Consider the following 17,625-nt stretch of genomic DNA (forward strand, 5'->3'; position numbering starts at 1 on the left):
ACACTGCTTTTCTTGGCTATGACAAAACCATGAGTTGTACCCGCTTCTTCACTGGGTATACAAGTTAGGATTAGGTTTGGCTGCATATAATAGAAAAGCAAATGAGACAGAACAGTGGCTTTAAGAATACAGAGGGCCATTTCTGTTCCACATAAAAGAAGCAAAGAGGTCAGTAGTTCAAGGCTGGAGGCAGCATCCTTGCAGATCTCTTTGCCATCCTCAAGATTCCAGTTAGGAGGTGCTGGCCCCTGGGAACACTCCTGTTTGGAAACCAATCTTCATTCCAAGGAGGCCAAGTGACCATGTGAAGAGGTCCCATGGGGCGATCCAAGGGCTTCAGCCAACCGCCTGAGCCAAGCTCCCAGGCGCTGCTGTGTCTGCAGCCAGACAGGTAGGTGATGAGGCTCCTCAGGCAGCACCTTCAGGCACTCTCCAGGGAAGCTAAAGAGCTGTCCTATGTAGAAATATGATAAATAATATGTTGTTGTTTTAAGCCACTGAGTTTCCCCATCCCTACCACCACCACACTAGGGGGAAAGGGAGGTCCTTATTGCAGCAGTGATAACCCCAAACCATTCATTTACATATTCATGTGAATTAATGTGCCAAGTACCATCCTGGGGGCTGAGGGTTCTGAAATGACAAACTCCCTCCCCTCACAAAGCCTGCCTTCTAGCCAGCTCTGCCTTTAGTTCTCTAGGTTGTTATTTCAAATCTTCATTATTCTCTTTAAGCCACCATCTCTCCTTCGCATTTTACAGAGAAATCAGAAATCATTAGGTGTGAATTCTGCCTGCCTCTTTCCTGCCCTGTCCGTGTGTCTGGACGGACTGCACCACCTCTTCCCTGCCAGCTGTCCTGCTGGGCCTTGGGTTCCCGTCCTTCCTCTTGTGGTGTCTTTAGCTTCTGCTTTGTGAGCTCCACTCTTTCATGAAATGAGCAGATTCAAGTCTCTTCAATCTTAAGAACTAGCAAAAAGTCCCTCTTTAACCTGGTATCCTCCCTTAAAACCTTCACTCTCAAATTTTCAGAAATTGCAATCTTCTCACTCTTTTTCTGTTTTCTCACTTCCAGTTCATGCCTGAATATACTTCTCCTCCAGCTATGCTTTGGGACAAGGGGGATGTGCTCAACTTGAACTTGTGTCCTCCTGACCCCCAAATCCAGATGTCTGCAACCTCGGGTTCCCTGTGCTCACAATGCAGAGGGGCCTCTGTTCCAGAGCCCTCAAGTATGAGGGCTTGGCAGTGTGCCGCACCAGACATTCCCCACTGTTCCTGCCTCCCTGGCGTCTCCTCACTCGCTCTCATCTCAGCTGCAGTGGATTCCTTTTCCTCTTCCTGCAGTGCCCTCCTCTTATACCAATCAGCATAAAACTCCTAATCCTCTTTAGGTAGGTGGCAGCAAGTCGTGGCAGCCACCACAGCAGACCTAGGCTCACTTTCTGTGCTCTTGATGCAATTGGAGTCTCCTCTTTGAATCTCTGCTCTGATTCTTCAAGAGCATTGTTGGCATCTTCTCTGTTTTCCTTGAATTTCCTAGCCCATCCTTGGCATGTGGACACTACGAACAAAGGAAGTTACCTCTACAAGCCAAGAAATGCATCTGGCTTGCCTACTTCACCATGGCTTGCATTTCAATCCAGCATTTAGAAGCAAATCACTAGAAGCTTGAGGGCTCTTATATTATGAATAACATTAGCTACCCCCTGAATTGAGTCTTTGTTTTGCACCAGGCATTTTGATAAGTACTTTATCATGATCATATTTATCTTCACTGTAACTCTGTGAAGCCCACATAATCATTCAACCTGATTTACAGATGTAGAAACTGAGGTTCAGCCAGCTTAAATTAAATTTCCCAGCTTGTAGAACCAGAAAGGGAAAAGCCAACATCTCATGACTGATGTGCGCCCTCTTCCTCTGCACACTGCTTTAGAGCAACTCCAGGTGCCAAAAGTGCACTTGCTGCTCCTCCAACTTTAACAAATGGTTCAAACATCTAGAAGTGTTCTTGGGGAGGAAAGTTCCTATTAATTGGTACTTTTCCTTAAGAATCTGAGCAACAATAAAAATAAACAGCCAACTAAGTTTTAACTCCAATTTTCTGTAGCATGAGTGTTTATAATGATGATATGTGTAAGGTAGTTTTTAAAATCGAAAATCCCAATAGGAAACTTGTCCCAGTCATGTTAAGCGAAATAAGCCAGACCCAGAATCACAAGTATCGTAGGTTTTCTCTCATACCTGAAAGGTGTAGAGGGATGATCAAGGAAGGGAAGAGAGCTGGGGTATGAGCCTGGAGAGAGGGGAGGGCAGAAGGTAAGAGAAGGTGCACGTGGCAAAAGCATGTATGAAAATACTGAGACCCATTAGTTTGCACAATAATAAGCATTAATAATTATAATTTAAAAAACAAAAGCAGCAAGAGTACTGGTGTCATGAGATAAAAAGCTTTCCCTCTTACCTGAGCTGGTGAGTCCTTAGATCATTAAAATAACTAACTTCTTACTAATATCAATAATGAAGCAGCAGGGAAGGATTTTTCATGGTGCTGTTGTGCTCAGTGGCGCCAGAATTATGTACTAATGCTTGCATCAAGATAAAATTCCTACTGAGGTGCCCCAGAAAACGTGCTGTCACCACCTGCAGTGGAATTAACTCCCTGTGCTTTGAGGAAATGGATGCATGTTAAGGACAAAAGCCACTTTCACTCAGAGCAGGAGAAACATGTTGACAATGGGCAAGGGCTGAAAGGGATGCTGGCTTGCAGCTCATGCAACTGACTGAAATTCAGGGCTGGTCCCAGCTATCAGGACAGAATCCTGTGGCTCCCTTTGTAGTAGGTGACTGTTTTTGTTAAGGCTTGGAGGCGAGCTGCAGCTGGCTGGCTGGCTATTGCAGTTTGCAGTTGCCAAACACTGGGTGGCTCTGGGTGTCTGGCAAATGACTCTAGAAAATAGGTGCCATTTCCCCAAAGCTCAGCAAGAATTGCACTGAATTCCACATTTCCTGGCTCCTGGCTCTTTCACACTGCAAGCTCTGGTTTTAGAGTCAGTGTCTTAAAAGAAGAAAATTATTTTTTTCTTCCTCTCTGATCCATTATGCCCCCTGCAAGCCTGCACTTTTGTTGTTGGGCTGGTTAATTCCACATATTGGGTGGAAAAAGACCTCAAGCATGGAGAAGTTATGAGATTTACTGTGCTTTTAAGGGTGAGCCACTAATGAGGTGTAAAGCTCTCCTTTGGGAGGGTAGTAATAAAAGCCATAAAAACAGCTACCTCTATTTTTATGTGCTATGTACTACTCACTTTATAACCATATTCTTCTTTAGACCTCACACCAAACCTTCAAAATAGCCATTGATAAACCCAATTTAACGGATAGGAAGACAGAGGGAAAAGGAGACAGTACAAGTTGCCCACGGTCACACATTCAGAAAGTTGTCTTCACTAAGTGGCAAAGTGAATCCAAAGCACAAAAATCCCCCCAGTCCCTAGCTTGGAGAATGGTCCTATTAGGAACAACTTCAGCCCACAGGAAAGTTCAGGCCAGCTTTTGCTGAGCACATGGGAAGCTCATGTGTTGCCCATGCCACACACTCATGTTATTGTTCTCTTTTTAAATTCATGTATATGTTCCAACTCTTATAACAGGTACCATGTGCTTAGGCACCCAATGAATGGCCCAGGGTAGAGGCACATAACTGGAGATTTATCAGCTATTGCTGACTAATGTGGGAAACAGTTTCTTTGATTCAGTAAATAAACACTGAAGCCCACTTTGTGCAGGGTACTGGTCTTTGTCCAAAATAGCAAAAGGTAAAGACTCTCCATCTTGTCCTCAAAGAGACCTAGAAAGGGGACTAGGCAGGGAGGGAAGAAGAACCCCACTCACACTTTGCTTGCTTCTTCCCACAAAAGGAAGTGATCGTAGGCTGGTTGATCTACTTCCAGAACATTTTTTTTTTTTGGTGGGGGAGCCACACTTACCGATGGGCAGGTTACTCTTTAACTCTTTGCGAGTTTCTATTTTTCCTCTCTTCCAATGCAAGTGGTATAATCTGTAAACTGAGCCAAGATGGCTTTAGTCACCTCACCATTTTTTTTTCTCATCTTCTGTGCATGATTAAAGCTTGTTGGTGCTTTGCTTTACTTCCCATACCACATAATAAACTAGAAAATGAGATTCCATGATATACATTCTGGCTGGGAGCAGACAAGATACTGAGGAAGCTTCAAGCCTAAACTGTGGGCTTTAATCTGAATTGGGGAATAGTGATCCAGTCATAACTTGGTACTTAGTTCTTCACTTGCTGTGAGACATGGTGTGTACATTTCACTTGGGAGGTTGGCGGAGAGAAGGGACTAGCAAGGAGTTTTAGATCTCTGGCTTTAATGACACAAAATATTGGCCAGATTTTCACTTGACCAGCTGATGTAACATACTAGCCACATCACGGAGCCAGAGTCGATTTAGTGCTATTACAGAGGCTCCAACTGCACGTATGGGACCGCAGGAAAGCAGACTACAGACTTGAGGGCTGGGGGGATGTACGTGTTTTTAGGTTTCTTCTCCCAATACTATTTCAAGAAATGGCCTAGGAATTCACAGAGTATTGAGAGCTCTGCAATGCGTGCAATAGGGTTGAGTGAATGTACATGTCATCAGCTTGAAAAGAGACCAATGTGCAACCTGGCTAAGCAAGGTCAACAACTCTGGCCTCATCCTTGTAGCAAAATCAAGCATCTGCTTATCTGTGTGGAATGATCCCTTCCTTGTGGTAGTCCTTTAAGTCTACTAAATTCAAATAACTTCTTAGATGCCTTTTAGAGAATGTGGTGAACTATGTAGTTTTGTTCCCTGTAATAAATTCAGATAGTTTTTTTTTTTCTCTTTTTGTAAAGATCAGGGCCACATTCAGTAACACTATATTCCAAATACCAGTAAGTCAGTACTCTACCGACTCTTACTAATGTATTTGTCTATCGGTGTGATCCTATTCCTTTAAAATGGGTACCGCTCTTTCTTGATTATGACTTCTGTGTATAAAATCAATTTACTTCTCCCCTCACTGACTCTGTGGATATGCTTCTGGGCACAGTGACCTTCAGCAGGCAGAGATAAACAGGAGCCGCTTTTCATCTCCCACCATTGATTTCCTGTGAGGCAAATCACGAAGCTGCTTTGAAGTCCAGGGGAGAGCTGCAGGGGAAGAGGGAGATAAAACTGAAGAGTGGATTTGAAACAAAGTTAATTTCTGCCATCAAGGAATAGATGCTTATTGGCAAAACTGCCAGGTTTTATTGTGAGAATTTAGATTATTGTAAAAGAACATGTTCTAAGTTGGTAAAACTGGGTTAGGGAAAGGGAGGTGTATAAAACAAAGGGAAGTCTGGAAGGATCTTGGATAAAATCTCTCAACTGAGCAGAAATGGCTGCTTTTCACTGAATCCAGCAGTGGGAAGTATGTAGGGGATAATGTTAAGCCCACTCATGAAATCTTCCTTTTGACTTATGTTACATAATATGATTGGATATATGAATTGTAAGGGTATTTGTGGTGTCAATATTTCTTTGAAACTTACACAGTTTGATCAAGGATTTTGGCTTTATAGTTTTACCAAATAGCTGTGACTTTTATAAAAATCATAAACATTACATTTGAGGAATATTTTGTCATTTACAAAATGCTTTTCTATGAGCTTCCACATAAACGTAGGAGACGGGCAGGATAAATGCTGTTACTCTCTCTTGGTCTGTGAGGAACCTCTGTGAATTGCCCAGGGACACACTCCATAGCAGTGAAGCAGCTGGTGGAAAAATCCGGGCTCACTCCATTCTCTTCCTAGTCCAGCAATTTCCCTGCAACTTGAGATTTCTTCTGGGAGAGAAAAGCTCTCTCTCCTTCTCCTGCAACATGAATTGTTTTTGTCAGGGTGGCATTTTTCAGTTCACCCTTAGCCTGATAGTGTTGGGATCTTGAAACATACTTCTTATTCTCAAGGCCTCTGGAAGTTCAATGCTGACAGTGGAAATCTGCAGGCCTTGCTCTGAAGACAATCATTATTTTTACCTCAGTGGAGGTTTGAGCTTCCCAAATAGTACTGCATGAAGAGGGATTTACCCTAATTCTGGGGGCTTAAGGGTACTTAGTGTTGTGAAATGAAAGATCCTTGAGAAAGTTCAGCCCCTTTCTCAGGCATGAGCACTAAACAAATGCCAGTCGACCTGAAACCCTGGCCCACAGTCCTTCCCCATACAGCCCTCTGTGATCTGGTGAACAGAAAACTACAGAGGCTATTTAGGGGGTGAGATGTCTTGGAGGAGTTAAGGTTCCGGTGTCCTTGGGATAGCTGAAGCACTCAAGTGCTCCCAGGGGGCAATACAAATATCATGACTTGTAGCACAATGTGTTAGGTGCAGGGTATATGTTTGGGATGACAGTCTTGGGAGCTGTCAGGGGATCTCTTTTGAAATTTACTGTTTAATTTTTTTTTTAAACATAGCTCATTTGTGCCAGGTATATTTACTTTAGCATCTTCTTCAGATGCAAAAGAAAAAAAAAAGAAAAAGAAAGAAATCATCATTTTGTTTTAATTGGTAAGTAATAAAATACATACCCTGTAATTCACTCACAGAAAGAAAAATTTCAATCAGGCTTTTCAATAAATGCATAGCAGCTTAAAAAAAAAAAAAAGGTTCAGTAAATGTCCTGAGCAGGACAAGCTAATATAAAGAGTTAAAAAATTGCAACAGTTAATTTCCCCATTAATATTTAATTTTTCATGATTTAACAGAATTTAACTGATAGTTAACTTTCATAGGAATTCTGATATTACTTAATCCAAAGGGACAATTTTAAATTCTTTTCAGAATATCATACAATTCAGTATTTATAAAACAATATAGGTAGTTTCTGCCTTGAGCTGTTGTCATCTTATGGAATAATTTACGTACACGTATGTAATATGTTGCTTTATGTATGTTATGTAAGTCACTACTGAAATTCTAAATAGTTGTTACATTATTGCAAAGGATTCATGTTAAAATGACATGTCCAGAATTTATATTAAAATGAGGGAGCTGATTTAATTTATTAAAATCCTCTTCTTTTTCTTTTATTCACTTTCACATGTGTGATTTACAAGTACACATATTTTGGGATATGTCTACAGGGTTTTGTAAAATATTAGCTAATTAGCGGCCATGGTAGAGGTCACAATTTTTTTCCTTTAAAAAATAGTGATATCTGAAGTGAGAATGGCAGCTATTATGCATACAAACAACAATAAGTGTCGGTGAGGATGTGGGGAAAAAGGTACACTCATGCACTGCTGGTGGGACTGCAAATTGGTGCAGCCAATATGGAAAGCAGTATGGAGATTCCTCGGAAAACTGAGAATGGAACCACCATTTGACCCAGCTATTCCTGTCCTTGGTCTATACCCAAAGGACTTAAAAACAGCATACTACAGGGACACAGCCACATCACTTTTTATAGCAGCATAATTCACAATAGCTAAACTGTGGAACCAACATAGATGCCCTTCAGTAGATGAATGGATAAAGAAAATATGGCATATATACACAATGGAATATTACTCAGCAATAAAAGATGATAAAATCATGGCATTTGCAGGTAAATATATGGAGTTGGAGAAGATAATGCTAGGTGAAGCTAGCCAATCCCCCAAAACCAAATGCTGAATATTTTCTTTGCTATAAGCAGGCTGATTCATAGTGGGATAGGGAGAGGGAGCATGGGAGGAATAGACAAATTCTAGATAGGGTAGAGGATTGGAGGGGAAGGGAGGGGGCATGGGGTTAGAAATTGTGGTGGAATGTGATGATCATTATTATCCAAAGTACAGGTATGAAGACACGAATTGGTGTGAATATACTTTGTATACAACCAGAGATATGAAAAATTGTGCTCCATATGTATAATAAGAATTGTAATGTATTCTGCTGTCATATATAAATAAAACAATAAATAAATAAAGAAAAAATGTGGCATATATACACAATAGAATATTACTCAGCAATAAAAGATAATAAAATCATGGCATTTTCAGGTAAATGGATGGAGTTGGAGAAGATAATGCTAAGGGAAGTTAGCCAATCCCCAAAAAAACAAATGCCGAATGTTTTCTCTGATATAAGGTGACTGACTTATAGTGGGGTAGGGAGGGGGAGCATGGGAGGAATAGATGAACTCTAGATAGGGCAGAGGGATAGGAGGAAAAAGGAGGGGGCAGGGGGTTAGCAAGGATGGTGGAATGTGATGGACATCATTATCCAGAGTATATGTATGAAGACACAAATTGGTATCAACATACTTTATATACAACCAGAGATATGAAAAATTGTGTTCTATATTTGTAATAAGAATTATAATGCATTCTGCTGTAATCTATTTTAAAAAATCAATAAAAAAATAAAAAATAGTGATATATTTAATCTAAACCAGTTGTTCTCTATTACCTGTGATGCTGTTAGATTTAATCTGTTTAGGATTCATGCTAGCTGATTTAATATCGGGGGGGGGGGCATATTTTGAAAAAGTTCCTCGCTATTAGAAAACTGCTCCTTTGTGCCTCTTTTTAGGCAGAAGATGGTGGGTGGCATGAACACAAATGACTAGTATTAAGTCATGTGGATATGAAGAAAACAAATCTCATTATAAATTAAACATTGATAAATCACAAGAGGACTATATAGCTGCTGAGCTGTAGTGGTCCCAAGTAGGCTTGAAAACTTTTGAACACTGATCAGCCTCAATCAGACTAATTTGGGAAAGTAAATAAGTCACCCTATTTTACTGGCTCTGAATCAGTATTTGTGGTAACTCCAAGGGAAAAAGGCTAAGTCCCTGTAAATGAATTCTGTGCTTCCTGCAGTTGCTCAGGGCAGGACTCATCCTGAGGCAAACCTTCAAGAACTTCAGAACAGTCAGGCCAGGGCAGATGTGGGAGCAGGAATGGACACCACTTCCAGGCAGGAGCCTCCTGAGATCTTTGAAAATAGAGAACTGGCTCAGAACAAGGAGTTAAAATGTTCACACTGGGCACTACATTTAGTTTAATGTTATGTCATCTTATGTTGCCATACTTAATTATTGATGATGTATGAGTGTGAGATTTAATAAAATTCTCATTACCCATTTAAGAAAAATAGATTCCTTTCTTGGTTGCACACATAACTTTCCAAATTACTCTGTGTGCCATTTGGCTTCAAACCAGTAATCATTTTCCTCACCAGTCTTTCAAATCCTCAATGGCTCTATATGGAGTCCAGGGTATGACTGAAGGGTATATGGGATTATTAATGATCTTAAAGTTAATTTTAGAAATGACATGCTATCTGACAAGTGCCAAGTTATCAAAATAGTTTATCTCAAAGCATAGAAATATAATTTTGAGTTAGCAAATGACCTAAATATTTTCTGTGTCTTCCCTTTTATAATTATAGACCCAGAAACTAGCTTTTGCTTTCTCTAGTGTCCTTCATACCTGACTGGGAAACTGGACTTTATAATCCTTGAGCCTGGTGCTTGGATAAAACGTGGAAAAGAAAGGGCAACTCTGATCCTGTATAACAAGAATTTAACTGTAGACAGAGACAATGTGGTTTTCTGCCGGGGATATTTTTCTGGGAAATGTTCTCTTAAAGGTGACGAGATAACTTAAAACATATGAAGAGCATGTATTTACAAAACAAACAAACAAACAAAACAACAACAACAAAAAAACACAACGATCTCCATAAGAGTGAGATAGCAGTAATTCTCCTTTCAAACTGGAATGCTCAAATGCCCACCCTGCTTTACTGAAATCTTCAATTTTTAATATGTAAATAAAATGAGGTAAGAATGTTATCCCATAAGAGCTGATGTTAAGTGGCATTTCCATGCCATAGTCAGAAGTCAGTTTAATCAACATTTTTAGTACTTTATTTTGGACCTCATATATCATATAATATGGGGACTGGCCCAAAATTGGCCTGTAAGAAATGAGTAATGGATTGAGGTTGGTGTCCTTTTCCTTCTCTAACTGAATATGATGAACTGAAAACTAGGTGAGGAATCAGGAAAGCAGAATTGTAATTGTGGATCTGCCTTTCATTAGCTCCATGATCTTTTCAAAATCTTTTCACTTATTATTTTGAACAATAATGTTTGGATTGGATGATCTTTATAATTTATTTTTACCTTCATGGTTTATAATCTATAGATAATATAACCAAAATATATTTGAGATCAGTGGTGCTATTGTCCAGCTTGTATAAATAAATAAAAAATAACATAAACATTAAAGGAAAATACTGATTTGTGATGCTTGACTATTTCTATGGTATAAACTCCAGATATAGCTGATTGAAAGCTACCAAAGTGAGATCACTGACCATGTAGCTGGGAAGAGACAGGCATATTCAGTTTCTAAAGCCATCAGGAGCCAGTTCCAGCACAATTCAGAGCTTAAAATACTGAATGAGTCTACCCTTAAAGACTGAGAAGTATGTTCCTATAATTGAGAAAAAAAGTAATAATGGTAAAATAAGAATAGGTTTTCAGGACTAATGAGAATTTTAAGTCTTCTTTGCATAGGTTATCTCAAGTTTTAATGTAAGCAATTACCCCATTACGGAGAACGTTTTTTAAAAATGTTAAATCCATACAATAATATTTTCAATAGTTGAATGTTTCAGGAAGCAATATTTAGAATCTTATCTAATGCTTTAAATGCATTTGTTATAGCTCCAAGATTAGTTAGAAACCAAGACAGGACATTGTTTTAATCCCCGCCCCCTGCCCCAGGAGATTAATGTATAAATCCTGGAATGTTGGCAATAAAGCAATTTGGTAGCTGTCCATACACTGCTTATTAGTCACCATGAGCATTAGAATAGAACAGTACTACTATCATGATATACAATGCAAACTAAAAATATACTGTCTGAAAGGACTGAGAAGGATATTAGTGGATGTCAATCCAGGAGGAGACATTAAGCCAAAGTCACAGTCTAAATTACACATATCACAATCTATGGAACACTGGATTTGCCAAGATCCATGTGCAGTCTCCATGTTACAAGTGCCTGTAAGGAATTCACAAGAAAACTGTTCAGAAAAGATGCAAATACATGTAACTTAAAAATATTATAGTTTATAGTTTATTTACAACATGTGCTACTTCTAATGTATGAGAAGAAACTGGGGTATAAAATCTAAAAGCTGTGTTTGAGCAACTGTATATGCTGTTAGGTGTCAAGTGTCAGACTGGTAAGGTCTGCAACTCTTCCCCACTGCTTTTATACACAAAATCTTAAGTTGGTAGTTGTGAAGGTCATCATATTGAACACCCAAACTAAAATCTGTAATAACTAATATCACTTTGCCTCCACTCTTTTGGTTAATGTTTATCAAGAAAAATTCAATATTTGACTAATAATAGGTAAATTTAGAGTCAGCATGTAGATCAATGAGATTACTACTTAGGACTGATAGAATGAAGCAGCACCAACCCTACAGCAGTCAGGGAAGCAGTTTTCTCTCCTTGGAGTGGATTTCAATGAATGAGACTACCATATGAGATCCCTTTGAGATGTTGTAAAATTCGTTTGATATAAATCTTCAGTGAGGTATTCTTTTTAAAATAACTATTTGGAATAGGAAGAGAGGGGACAAAGATCTGGCACTGTCTGTGTTTTCCAAAAATTTATAGAATTAAATGTTCTAATTTTTAAAATAATCACATATGTACATACTCTAAAGCTGGTTTTAAATCGGCAACTTAGCTAGCCATCACCTGTCTACAACAGGAAATTTGCCTTCCTTCACTGAGACTGCTGGGCTGATGACAATCTCCTTTGTAGCTTCCCTGATTTAGTAGAAAGTTATTTCTAGTCATTGCAAGGATCAAAGAGTTCTTTGAGGCTGTCTCTTCATAAGTAGTTTTAATCTGGACTCCCTATCAGAAGACCCAAGGATATGTCTCATATCCCTATGTTTATGTTCAAACCTCAGTTCCTATGGCCACTACTAATATCTGATATTGATATTGAATGAGCCTTATAGTGTGTCTTCCTCTTCCTTTCTGACTTCAAGGAACTTCTTTCTTTCAACTTTGATTAAATATATTTTCAATATTATTTTTAAGTCTAACTTTCTGTTTTGAAAAGGGTATGCAACTAATTTATCTTATTAGAAATTATCTGTCTCAATGTCTAGAATTATAAAATTTTAGAGTGGGCCTTTCTTTGCTTTTTTTAAATTAAAATTTCAGTTTATTTAGCTATCATCAGGTGCCAGATAAATTCAGCAGGTGAAAAAAATTAACATGGACTGTTTTAATTTTCTCCATTTATATGGATGCTAAAATCTGTACACTAGAGACCCGATTTTCATTAACTGAGAAGTTCTAACATAGAGGGTTGCTGGAGGTAGCAAGAGATACAAATTATGGCTCCTGACCTAAAAGAAGCTCATATTTTAAAATGGGCCCAAATGCAAACAGATAATTGTAAAATGATGTAATAAGTCTGTTACTAGAAGTATGAGTGGAATGTTTTGACAGTCTTGAGGCTCTTAATGTAGCATGCAGAAGTCAGAGAAGACTGGAGATGCCACTCTTACTGGATTATGAAGGATTAATAAATGTGTGTGTGTGAGCGGGGGCTGGTGAGGGTAATAGGACATTCCAGGGAGAGAAGAGACTACAGATGCCAGAAAGAGTGTTGATAGTGACGGTATAATATACTATGAAAGGACCTCTGTAAATTGTGGGATATACAGGTTTACTTCAACTGACAGTTGTTCAGGTCAACTTTGACATCAACTGCTATGGAGTAACCATGCCCTGCATGTAACCATGGCAGTGCTGATGTGCTCTTACTTATTTTACATGGAGAATATCAAATATCACTTACAGCTTGTATGTTTAATAAATTCCCATGTTTTGAAATAAGCCAAAGTGTGCCAAGTTTAAAGAAAAGTCCTGATGGAGGTTGGCTGTTTTTCTCTTCTTACACAGCTATCTTCACAACACTCAGGTCTTCATCTCCTCTTGCTATCTATCACCCCTTCAGTTCAAGGCCCAACCCCTGTACCCATCTCTTCTCTGCTTTATCAGGAACAAAGACTCAAAACAATGCTTTTGAAATGATCATCAATGTTGCATTTTTACTATGAAGCCAGATAAATCATCAAATATTGAAGAAACACAATAGTAATTGACAGATAGAACTAAATGATTTTAAAAATTTATTTAAAATTTTTTTCACAATGCCTTTATTTATGTATTTTTTATGTTGTGCTGAGGATTGAACTCAGTGCCTCACATACGCTAGCGCTCTACCACTGAGGTACAGCCTCAGCCCACAACTTTATGACTTTTCTCTAATCAGGGTAGGTGATGGTCCAAAAACAACTTTAGAGACATCTTGGTCAATATGTCATTAATTTTTACATTTTTTTCTTTATAAACTATGCAGGGAATCACAAAATGCTACAGTTATTGGTTATTTTAGTATATGGACATAGTAGGTATTCAAAATATATTTGGTAAATAACCAAATAAAATTCAAAAAATTAATTCAAAGACTGAGGAGGATTTAATAGAAAATGACATCCAAAACATACAGGATTTTGTTTTTGGGAAATGAAAATGTTTTGGAATTAATGTGACAATGATACAACTTTGTGAATATATTAAAAATTATTGAATTCTACATTTTAAAAGGTGAATTTTATGGCATGTAAATGAAAGCTCAATAAAAAATAGATAAAACAAACGAAACAAAACAAAAAAATCCAGTAGCAGTTACAAACCCATGGCCCAGAAAGTTGAACTGAGGCTTCTATCCAAATATTCAGACTAGGCAGTCTTCACACTGAAGAGGAATATCAGTTATAGAAGAATGAACACTTTTTATTTAAAACAAAGCTGAAAATATTCAAAAGATGTACTGCATGCATCTCAGTAATTATAAGATGCATATTTTTCAGATCTCTAAATGGGAATGCATCTTATAATTGATGGTGTGTTACAGTTTGGCTGGATTTTTTTCCTTTTTCATGGTATATATAATACTGCCTTAGATTTAATGAAACACAGCATTTATATTTTTAAATAATGTGGCAAAGGCTGCTAGCTGTCACCCTTAATGTGTTCTCTTCTTCTCACACAGTAATAAAGCTTTTAGGTTGGGGAGGTGGCTCCTCAGCCAAAGACTATAATCCCAATTTTCTTTGAAGCCAGGAGTGGCCATGTGACTACATTCAGGCCAACACTCTGTGAGCACAGTAGTGTGTAGTTCTGGTTTGTGGCTTTAAAGGAAAGAAACATGCCTCTCCTTTTTCTCTTATTTCTTCTTTTCCTTCCTCCCTCCTTCACTCCTTCATATTGGTTGCAGATGTGATCAAGGAAGCTGAGTAGCCATTTTCATGCATGTGAGGAATGCCATGTAGTAAGGTTGGTAAAGAAGTATGAGAAGATTCCTGGGCTTCAAGTGATTATGAAACCAGTGTACTAGCCCTGGACTAACTATGCCACTTTTACGTGATAAAACAGCTAGGAAACTTGTTTAAGTCACTCTTTGGGTTTCTCTGGTACAGGAGCTAGTCAAATATTCTATCAAATAGGAATGGTTTCTGAATTTCATTTTTCTGGGAGTGAACTATTACCACTTTCTGCAACTTGCTGAACTCTACACCCACTCCCACAAACATGCACACAACTTGTCTAGGCTAAGTCAGTTACCAAATGTAGCATTTATTTGTAAGGAATACACTGCGAACAGCTTTTCAGTTTTTGTTATCATGGAAAGATCATGATTTTAGCCCACATTCCATCTATATTTCTAAGTAATACCTTTGTTAGGACTGTCTGTTCAGTGCAATGGAGGATGAATTTTTCAGTGTGACTGGGATTTCTTGATAATGCTAAATCTGCCTGTCAGCTGAATTCCTCTGGCTTTATGTGGCAGTGTGGTAAAAGTACATGATCAGATTTCACTGTTAAGAAAATTCTTTAAGCAATACATGTATAGTCAAGTTTCTTGCCTTGAGAGCTGAACATGTAGGTCATGAGTTTTACAAAAATGGCACATGATAAAGCTTTATGGAAATGCAATAATCTGGAGATCTGATTTTTATCTTATAGTGACATGACTATGAAAAACAGTGTCATGGGATGTTGATGCCACTCTGTCCTTTCATTAGCCAGTCTCTTGGTTCTTCAGATTTGAGGAGATGGGACAGTGAGGAGTCCTGTTGGCTTGATTTTATTGATGCCACCATCTAGAATACAGATCCTTGGATATTTCATCTTCACAAGATGAGCTGCAAACTGGAAGGAAAAAAAAAGCCAAATTTATAAAAAATATACAAAAGATTTCTTTTTTTTTTGTACTAGGGATTGAACACAGGTGTGGTCTACCACTGATCTACATCTCCATGCTTTTTATTTTTCATTTTGAGACAGGGTCTTGCTAAGTTGCTGAGGTTGGCCTTGAACTTGGGAATCTCCTCCCTCAACAATTACTATTACTATAATCTTACTATTACTGTCATTTTTGAATAAATCATTAATTTGTTTTTAATATAAATTGAAATCATTCATTTGTTGATAAACAAGTTCTGTATGCTATGGAATACATGTGTCTATCTAGTTCTCTTGTATGCTTTTTTGAATAGGCAAATAGATATGGTAAATACATTCAGTGTAAAGGACTGTGCAGGAAGAAGTAAATTCCTCAACTCTGTTCCCTCACTCCCTCTCCCAAGGTCATTAATGTTACTATTTTTTGGAAGCTTCTAATAGCTATTAAAATAATCTCAAACCCATATTGGAAAAAAGACTTTGATATTATAGTTAACATTATTACAACTCTACAAACAAAGTTTCAGAGAGGACACAAAAGCTGGTTGTAACATGTTTTTGGAGCTACCACAATTAACATTTTGAGATCAGGAACTTGGAATAAATTTGAAGGACTCATCCAGGAAGACTGGCACAATAGGACTTTTAAAAAGTCATCTGAACATACATATCTTTCAGGTTTAACTGGCATTTACCCCTTTGGCCTCAATGATTTACCTTTCCCCATTCCTGAGTTTTATCTGTGGCAGCCCTGACCTGCCTGTCAATTGCGATAGATCATAATGCTTTATGTTTCAGAGTTTTGTTTGTATAGGACACTGTTGGCAGCAGGTCCACCCTGGCCCCTGGAGCCCTACCTCCACTAGTTTGTTCTGCATGCCAGTGTGGACAGCTCACAAGGCCATGGCGAACTTGCGGTTTTTCTGTTCCTGCTTGTCCGTCTGAGACATATGTATCCCACGGGAATGCCTTGACCTTTTCTGGTCTGATGGACTTATTGTTAAGGGAGGTTTCGGTATCTGACAATAATAGATGTTGAAACTAAATTTCTCCCCCCTCCCTCCTGCTTTTGGGTAGTTTTCCACTTCTGCTGCTTGGGGTATAAAAAAGGTGTGTTAGCAATAAAGGGTATTGACTCCTGGATGAAGAACCTTGGTGTCCTGTGTGTCTTTTAACCTCGCCGTCCCTCGCCGGACTCGGCTCCCTTGGCCGGACGCGGCAGGACACCCTCTGTTGGGAACATGTTTCATTTCCCACCAATTTCTGGCCTCCCTTTAGCTTCTCCTCAAGTGTCTCCCCACCAGTATACTCCCAAGTCTGCCTAACTTCTGGTGCTTTTCCTGCTTGCATATCACCTTCTCCAGGTGTAAATTCTCATAGCTTCTCAGCCCTCAAAGTTTCTTATGCAAACCTCCATCTTCGCTGGCACCAAATGTATTTAAAAGCTATTTCCAAGAGCTTCCATTACCAAACTATAAACTCCTCTAGAGCAGTGACTGTTCTGTTTCTTTTTATTCCTAGTGAGTACCACTTGGTAGGGTTTCAATGTGTTTCCTAAATTGAATTAAATCTGGGGCAAAACTATGAAGGAAGGAAGTTTTTCTTTGGCTAATCTTTCTCTCCCCTATCCTTGATAGTGTCCCATTCCTCCTCCTTGGGTATTTGTGTCCTCGATTTCTTTTCAATTACTCTATGAAAAGCTGATCTCAGAGATCTTTCAAGAAAAACAACCTTCTCACTGTGCTATTGCTTCTTGAAGCTTAATAGTAAAGTTTCAACTTCAGGGTTCAAAAGAACCAGCTAGTACATTGGCTTCATAATCACTTGAAGCCCAGAACTCTTCTGGTTCTTTGGGTCAGGACAAATTCAAGGCCTCACTCCAAGAGATTGTGCTTTATTGATCTGGGGCTCAGGGATGTGTATTTTTAAACAAATACCCCTAGATGATTTTAAAGCAGGCAGTCCGTGGACAATATTTTGAAAGATATGTTTTCAGTGAGAAGGCTAACAGTGTTCATCAGCAGGTAATGTATGCTGCTGGTAAGGCATCTTGGCAACCTTCAAAACAATTCACATAAATGAATCTCAACACTGCTGACCCTGCTCATCTTCTCCATAAGCCTCTGTGGTGCCATAACAGAGAATGATGGCTGTTCACATTTCAAATCCCATACTCTTTCTAAAGCCACCAGATGGGGATCCTTATAATTAATGTTGGGAAAAAAATCATACTTCTGTATTTT

The 17,625-nt window shown here is 38.7% G+C and overlaps 1 protein-coding gene across 6 annotated transcripts in view; it reads right to left on the minus strand.

Annotated features, from left to right (window-relative positions):
- Positions 1-14,753: 14,753 nt before the first annotated feature.
- The window catches only part of Tbck (TBC1 domain containing kinase), a 242,881-nt gene continuing 240,009 nt past the window's right edge, over positions 14,754-17,625 (minus strand). For all 6 annotated transcript variants that reach the window (XM_048813694.1, XM_048813691.1, XM_015484618.2 and 3 more), the window contains one exon: positions 14,754-15,349. In XM_048813694.1, the coding sequence (XP_048669651.1) occupies positions 15,239-15,349 (111 nt within the window). In that variant the 3' untranslated portion in view covers positions 14,754-15,238. The remainder of the gene's footprint in view (positions 15,350-17,625) is intronic.

Source organism: Marmota marmota, unplaced genomic scaffold (genome assembly GCF_001458135.2).
Source record: "Marmota marmota marmota unplaced genomic scaffold, marMar, whole genome shotgun sequence".
NCBI lineage: Eukaryota > Metazoa > Chordata > Mammalia > Rodentia > Sciuridae > Marmota > Marmota marmota.